At 31.0% G+C, this 8,564-nt stretch overlaps 2 protein-coding genes across 2 annotated transcripts; both read right to left on the bottom strand.

The window, feature by feature from the left end:
- Positions 1 to 3,868: 3,868 nt before the first annotated feature.
- On the bottom strand, positions 3,869 to 4,873 carry LOC131650046 (uncharacterized). The gene has a single exon (XM_058919788.1). It carries the CDS (start codon positions 4,871 to 4,873, stop codon positions 3,869 to 3,871), a length of 1,005 nt encoding a protein of 334 aa, XP_058775771.1.
- A 309-nt stretch (positions 4,874 to 5,182) lies between these two features.
- Positions 5,183 to 7,567, bottom strand: LOC131652148 (lysM domain receptor-like kinase 4). The gene has a single exon (XM_058921928.1). The coding sequence runs from the start codon at positions 7,293 to 7,295 to the stop codon at positions 5,376 to 5,378; it is 1,920 nt and encodes a 639-aa protein (XP_058777911.1). The 5' UTR covers positions 7,296 to 7,567; the 3' UTR covers positions 5,183 to 5,375.
- Positions 7,568 to 8,564: the final 997 nt, after the last annotated feature.

Here is an 8,564-nt window from a genome sequence, read left to right as displayed (position 1 = left end):
GTCATTCAATAAAAAAATAATATTAATACTGAAGTCTCATTTTAGTCTCACAAAAACTATAGAGGTCAGATTAGTCCTTGAGAATAAAAAGTCTCTATTAAATTCTCTACAAAATTTAACCGAGCCATGTTAGTCTCTCAACTAATATTTTTTTAAAATCGTTTTTTTCTTACTTTTAAACTGTGACTAGACTGCTAATAAAGACTCATTTTAGTCCTTCACGAAAAAGGAAGAGTCCAAATTAGCCCCTAAGGAAAAAAAGTCTATATTTAATCCTTTACAAAATTTAATCAAGCCATGTTAGTCCCTTTTTTAGTATTTTTTTCAAATCGATTTTTTTTTTTAATTTGTGACTGGACTCCTATTTTACGACTGTTGAATTGAAATTATTTATGAAGGGATTGCAGATAAATCATCGCGATACCACGACATTCTTTTCTTTGTTTGATTTATTATCAGGCTTATGGGTGGGTGACTATGATTTTTGTTGTTATGTATTCTTGTGTATTAGGCGTCGTTATTGTTTTAGTTGTTAATGATCTTTTAGGAAGATTTAGTTTTGTTAGTAAGGTGATTTAGGATAATTTCTTGCTTTTGTAAATAATACTTGTGGCGAAAATAATACACATGGTATGTTGGAAGAAAATTGGTTTATACCATATCACTTGGGTTTTGATGATAACAAAGTATTTAATGATAAATTACGTACACTAACGTATGTTTAAGTGTGCAGGATCATTAGTCAAAGAATTTACCGAACTCTGACTCTGACAGGAACATATGAAGAGAAGTTTGAGACTCAGATTATGAAAGATCAGAATATGATGACCCAAATTCTGAATGATAAGATTTAATGTCTCACATCTAGGAAACCCAGCTTCTGGTGTAAACTTAGATTCAGAAGAGCATGTGCAAAGGAACTCAACCTTTGACCCGTACTCAATTTTTGAAGTGTATCTTGTCAAGTCCAGTCATAGTTTAAAAATACGAAAAAAATCGTTTGAAAAAAATATTAAAAGATGGACTAACATGACTCAGTTAAATTTTGTAAGGGATTAAATAGAGACCTTTTTTTCTCAGGGACTAATTTAGACTCTCTTTTTTTGTGAGGGACTAAAATGGATCTTCACTGGTGGTCCAGTCATGGTTCAAAAGTAAAAAAAATTGGTTTGAAAAAAAATATTAGTAGAGGGACTAACATGGCTCGGTTAAATTTTGTAAGAGATTTAGTATGAACTTTTTTTTCTCAGGCACTAATATGACCTCTACAATTTTTGTGAGGGACTAAAATATGACTTCAGTCTAATATTTCTTTTTTGATTTATTAAAATGATATTAGCTCAATCAATTATTTATTTCCATGTCCTGAATAATTTATGGAAACTTTTATTCATTTATTAATGAAATTTTTTAATCAATTTGGTTAAATTTTGAACAATATGAATAATTAAATGGAAATGAACACAATATGCTTCTGACGAAAGTTGTCAAGATTGAATATTTCATCAATTTGAGGAATGAAATTTATGTTGTTGATTTTAGCTCTGAATGTGAATTAAGGGATAACGTTGAAGTGTAATTGCACATTCAGAGTGTTTATTGGTAGTTTTGTTCTGAGCCTTATATTGGACTTTAATTAATTTGGCCCAATAAAAATTTAGTATATATTGCATTTTGCTTTGTAAATGGTAACATGTAGAATCATTATAACTGCTTTTTCAATTATCGACTAAAAGATAGTTATAATTTCTCTTTTATCTCTTTCATCATCTTCATCTTCAACCTTGTGCCTTATATATATATATATATATATATATATATATATATATATATATATATATATATATATATATATATATATATATATATATATATTATATATATATATATATATATATATATATATATATATATATTATATATATATATATATATATATATATATATTATATATATATATATATTATATTATATTATATTATATTATATTATATTATATTATATTATATGAGTTTCAACTTACTCTAAATGATAACCTTTAAATTGAATCTAATCTAATGGTTAACATTTTGTAATTAACATTTTTACTTAGTTAACCATTTGATTTAATCTAATTTAAATGCTATTAGTTGGAGTAAGTTTAAAAAAACTTATTCTTAGAGTAAGTTGAACCCCGCTATATATATATATATATATATATATATATATATATATATATATATATATATATATATATATATATATATATATATATAATTTTGTTTTTTCATCTTTTGTTAAGTACATAATTCAAAAAGATACATCTAACGAAACAGGATCCAACTTGTTGTGATATTGTTTGAACATGAATAAATACAACACAACAAAACGCACTAGACTCAAGGATCTATAAAATGGAAACTTAAGAAAAACACGAGAGTATAAATTGAACATGACTAATATTATTAAAAAAATCAAGATGACACCCAATTAATTAGATAGGCATCAATGAATATTGCATCTCCACAATAAGAGTTGGGAATATACAATTAAAGTAGGAGAGACCGAGCAACTTCAATTAAATAATGATTTTTTTCTACATATGTGAATTTATAAAAAAAATATAATGTTTAGTAGTGAAGTTAGAAAAGGTATGTTTGGCATATTCTTTACCATTGTCAGAAAAATTATCTTTCTACCTTTCCCAAATTGCATTTGTACTATTATTATATAATTGGATAAAAAAATTAGTACTTCTAATCTAGTATTCATCAAGAAAATCTAGGTTACTGAAATACAATCATAAAAGACAACCCATTTTAAACCAAAGATATTAGAGATAGATTCAATATTTTTATGAAAATTAGAAGAAAATGTGACAATTGTGTTTTGCTAACAGACAAACGTCATACTTGAAAAGACTCAATAGAATGTTTTAAGAACGAAAACGGAAACATAGAAATAAATATATATATTAGAGAATATCCAAGACGTTTATGTTGAAGTCAAATTTGTGAGGCAAAAGAGGAATACTCAAATTGGAGATACGAGGGCAATACCTTTGGACCATCTAGATCCTTAGAGAAGTAGTATAACACTTCTTTTTTCTCTAGTTTTAATTCCAATTGTCATCCATTTGGTAAGATTCTTAAAAACACCATGAGAAGTAAAAGAAATATTACTTTACAATTTTTACAATTCTTATCATGGGAAAACTTACGGATGAAAATTAGATTGTTGAAAAGTGTAGGAACATAAACACATATTGTAATTTGAATGAAGGTTCTAAGTCAATGTTCTTAGTTCGGTCAACACGAGCACGAGAGCATTTATCAACAATGATATAAGAAATACTCGAATGTGATGTACATGAATATATTCCCTTTGTTTTAAAATAAGTGTCGTTTTATAGAAAAAAATTGTTTTAAAATAAATGTCATTCTCACTTTTCAATGTAAAAATTATTGTTATTTTTTCAATTATCCTTTAATTATCACTTTGTACACTACTTCCAATACATTAATAAGACTAATTTAATAAAAATGTAATATTTTAAAGTACTATTATTATATTTTTTAATTTGAGTGCAAAAACCTTAAACGACACTCATTTTAAAATGGATAGAATAATAATATAGAATCAAATGTTATATAATTTGAAGCACTTGAAAATAATTCAAGCATTCATAGAAATATTATCACAAACAGTAAAAAAAATGAGTGCACACTTTTAACCGTAACTCCTAAAAGCAACGCATGAGAGCACATGCCTAGGTTTATGGTGATTTTTTTTTTTTTATAAGCAAATTTGATTTCTTAAATAGATGTGAGTACTAGGGGTACTCACAACCCATTACAAAGCCAAAATTATACAGTACAAGATTAAAATCTTAGGAACTTAGAACATCTAAAGGTGCTTGGAACCAATAAAATAAAGGAACAAAATTTCCAGATTTTGCACCAATCGACAACCAAATCCAAGAAACTAATTTAATGTTTACTGTAACTTCATCTAGAACAAAATTTGCATTGTTGAACATGAAGTTGTTTCTTGAGTTCCATATTGACCATACCGTTGTTAACCAAATCAAGCACCTCTTCTTCCTTTTTAGTTTTCCTTTCAAGCTTTGAACAAACCGTTCCAAATGGTTAGCACCTACTAACTCACCCTCCATTTGAACATCCAACCACCAACAAATGTTCTTCCAAATTTTTTTTGAGAATGGACATTTGAAGAACAAGTGTTCCATGTCTTCAGACTCAGCAGAACAAAAAACACAAATCTTATCCTCATCCCTATGGATGACATTCCTTTTTGCCAATTGTTCCCTGACTGGCAGCCTATTTAACATTAACCGCCACCCAAAGATTTTTATTTTTGACGGAACATCAGTACCCCAGAACAGATTAATCGCTGCTGCACAATTTGCTTCTACCGGCCGCTCCAAGTATCGCTCCCTTAGAAACGTTGCACAGCTTTTTACTGAAAAAACCCCATCAGCATTAGGCCACCATTTAGACGTATCGACTCCATCTTCTAACGGCTTAATACCCCCCAAAATATCCAGGAGCTCCAACGCCTCTTGTACCGCTAACGGATTTTCTAGAAGTCCTTCTGCCTGTAAGTGAAGATCCCACGACCAACATTGCCCTTCTAGTGAGCCCATTTCGTTTACAAACCCCAACTTCTTGGTTGAAAGGCTGAATACCAGAGGGAATAATAGCCTAAATGCCGTTCCTCCTAACCACCTGCCAAACCAAAACGGAATAGAATTTCCAGCTCCTAAGCCAAAAGTGATGTTGCCTGCAAAACAATCAGAATTGTTAGTTTTATGTACACCTGCCATCATCATGTCTTTCCACCAAATGGAGTGTTTCTTCTCCGCCTTAAACATGGTGTTTAGGGGTCTAGCTGATCTATGGAAAAACATTGTAGTGTGTTATTTTGTGGAAAAACATTCTCTATTTGGTCAAAAATAGTGGTAAAGGTGAAACATGGCTAAAAACATAACAAAAAACACTAAATAATAACGATCAAGGAAAAGTTATTGAAAAAGAGTAACAATAATCTTCAATAAAAGAAATACTTTTTTTACCATCAGTGGCTAGGATTTATGTGAAAACGAGTTCTAAAAATTGGGAGCTATGTGATATCATGTTGATTAAAAGCTATTTGAATTGTTAAAAGTTGTATTTACAATGTTGATAAAATCCTACTAAAATTCTTATTCATTCATCTTCACACCATACATCAAATTTATATATATGCTTATCTACAAAATCCTAGCTTAACATACATATACATTAGTACTATATCACATTATACATACTGATAAACAAAACCAGAACTTAACAAACACAGAAACATCACCAACTGATCTAACTATTATTCCTTTACTATCTAGCAACATTCACTGACATTTCCCAACTCAATGAAGAGTTCAACGTTCTTGACAAAGCCGATACAATCTCATCCATCGTAGGACGATTTCCCGGATCCTTCTTCAAACAATTCTCAACAATTTCAATCACAAACATAGCCAGCTCAAACGGATAATTTCCTCGCAACGAAGAATCAATTAACTCCTTCAGCTTCTCATTACCACTTAAAAAATCTATCAGATTCTCATTACCTTCTGCTAGAATAGCAGCAACCTCTTTCCCCGTGACGATTTCCAACATCAACACACCGAACGCATAAACATCAAGCTTCGTAGAAACAATTCCGTTTTCCAAATACTCCGGCGCCATGTAACCTCTTGTCCCAACAATATGTCTTGTAGCAACAAATTGTTCATCATCATCATTATCCAATCCTCCCACACATCTCGCGAGCCTTAAACTCGCAACCTTTGCCTTGAAATCATTGTCCAGAAGAACATTAGTACACTTTAGATCCTTATGAATATATGGAGGTGAAGTGAAACTATGAAGATATTCAACTCCTATTGCAACATCCAATGCAATCTTCATTCTCTGAATCCAACTCAGAAACTTTTCATCACTCATTTTCTTGTTAGAAAATATCCAATCACTTAATGATCCATTTGCAGCATACTCGTAAACAAGATACCAATGTCCTTCGTTGAAGCTAACGCCCGAAAGGCGAATAACATTAGAATGGTTAACTTTGTTCAAAATTTGTATCTCTTTCGAAACATCTCCTTCTGTTTTCTTAATCGCAGCCAAATCGCCTTTAATCACACCGCGATAAACACAACCTTTGATCAAAAAACTTGGACTAAAATCATCTGTTGCAACCTTAATTTCCTCGAAATCATACACTTTGAAAGATTGTCCTATACCAGATATAATACTCTCTAACAATTCTTCTTCTTCTTTCTTCACAGGCTTCTCTTTCGCCGAATAAATAGTACTCTCCGAAACATTCACCAAAACATCATCTTTCTTTTTACCCTTTTTGAAGTAAAATAAAGCACATAGAATTAATGTTAAGCCTATAACTACTAGTCCTCCAAGTACTCCAACCACAACATAAACCAAAGTTTTTTTTGATTTTCTATCGGTCGAAGGAGAAGAGGAAGGCGAGGTTGATGAAGGAGAAGGTTGTTGATGTGCTTGAATTTGAGAGCTTTTAGGCTTATCAAAAAGAGGAACAAGAAGTGTTGTAAAAGGATAAATTGTAGAGTGTGTTAAAGTAAGTGTATTAGCTACAAGAGTGGTTTTGAAGTTAACACCAAATTTTCCACTAATGAATGCAACAGAATCACCCCAATCAACCAAATAGCTTAAGAGATACTTAATGTTGTTTTCAGTTTGATTCTTTGTAGGACAAGCACATCTAAGAGGAACAAGCAATTTTCTACCAGGATATATATCAGCAGGGTTATGATTCTCATGCATCAAAGCTTGACAAGTCGAAAGGCCTTCGAAAGTGTTGTTAGCAACTAGGAAATAAGTGTCTGTGTTTTGAAAAACATAGGAAGTGTTTGCTTGGTAGTAGTTACCAGAACAAGAACAGTTGACAGGAACGATTACCATCTTGTTTGTTTCGAAGGTTTCGTTTAAGGAAACCGAGTTGATTTCGGCGAGATGAGAAGGGTTTGAGCCTAGTAGGGATGATATTGTTGAAACTGAACTGTAAATTGGTTGGGATCTGAAGGTGAGGTATGCTTGGCATGTGGTTTGGCCGTTACATGTGTAGCCGCGGATTGATTTGGAGTCGCCTTTTCGAGGACAGGCTGTTGTGGATAGGCCAATGTAAGGTTGTTGTCCTAGGATGATGGAGATGTTGGTGAAGTAGAAGAAGAATAAGAGAGGGAAAATGAAGATAGGAGGGAAGGGAAAGAGATGCATATTGGTTTTGGTTGAAGAGAATGGGAGGTAATAGAGTTATGATAATGTAATATAAATAGAATCTTTTGGTGAGCCTAAGACAAGTAATCAATGTAGCATCACATGCACTTCACATTGAATGTGATTGCTTGTTCACACATCTCTAGTTCCACAATTCTAACTAAATACTCTCAACTTCTCACTCACGATTAGATCAACTAACGAGAATCAATTTCATAGTCTATTTATGAAAACTCAATTAAAGTTTGAGTGAAGTTGTGAATAAAATGATCCAACACATATATTATTTGAATAAATTAGATTTAATCTTAAAACAGTGAGAGAAACACACTCTAAAGTAATTGGCCTTCACGACTGGTCGATCTTTTGAAATTTAGTTACATATATTATTTATATTTTTTTGGGAGAGAAATGTATGTTAGAAAGATAACCGGTCTTCACGACTTGGTCGAACTTTTAGAATTTAGTTAATTTTTTTTGGGAGAGAAATTCATGTTGGAGAGAATACAAATACAAGGGCAATTTCTAAGAAGAAAGATGAATTGTGGTGATTTGGTAGTAGAAGTTGAATTATTTGTTAAAGTAATTGCAAAATAGTGGCAGGGTTGGATTCTTATTGACTAAATATCATGACAAATATTTGTTTTTTCTTATGAAAGCACTATAAATACTAATATATACTAATGCTTGGAAATTGGAAGATACTCGTTTACTTGACTTTCTGCTTTATCACTTCGGATCGTATTTTTGTAATATAAAATCAATGTGATTCAGCAGACTGGATTTTTTTTATTGAAGGTATTATTTACATTATCGAGTTACTATATTTTTTCTATTAGAAAATTCATCTAAGAGAGAAAAATTCTATATGATGTCTTTGTATTGATATTTTTAAATTATATTATACAACCGTTAGGAAAAAAAGAAAAACAAAGTTGATTTCATCTCATACCTTTCGAGATAGAGGAGAAGAAAATTTACAAGGATTTGAGGGTCAACTCCAAAGTTTTCTATCACTTAAATGTTTCCTCTCTCCTTTTTGTTTTTTCTTTCAATCTTGTCTTTCCTCTACAGAAACATACTCTATATATTTCACTTTGTTGTGAATTCAATGCCACGAACAAAGTATAAAATAAGGGATGAATAAAGGATAAGGAAGAAGAGGAGAACACGAATATTGGTTATAACTGCTATTCTTTTACTTTCTCTTAAAACAAGATTACAAGTTTACAAGAATAACAAATAACCTCTCTCACCCTAAATTAGGAT

The sequence above is a fragment of the Vicia villosa genome, linkage group LG2 (genome assembly GCF_029867415.1).
Source record: "Vicia villosa cultivar HV-30 ecotype Madison, WI linkage group LG2, Vvil1.0, whole genome shotgun sequence".
Classification (NCBI taxonomy): Eukaryota; Viridiplantae; Streptophyta; class Magnoliopsida; order Fabales; family Fabaceae; genus Vicia; species Vicia villosa.
The sequence above is the reverse complement of the archived record's forward strand: the minus strand, read 5'-3'. Positions and strand labels throughout refer to the sequence as shown.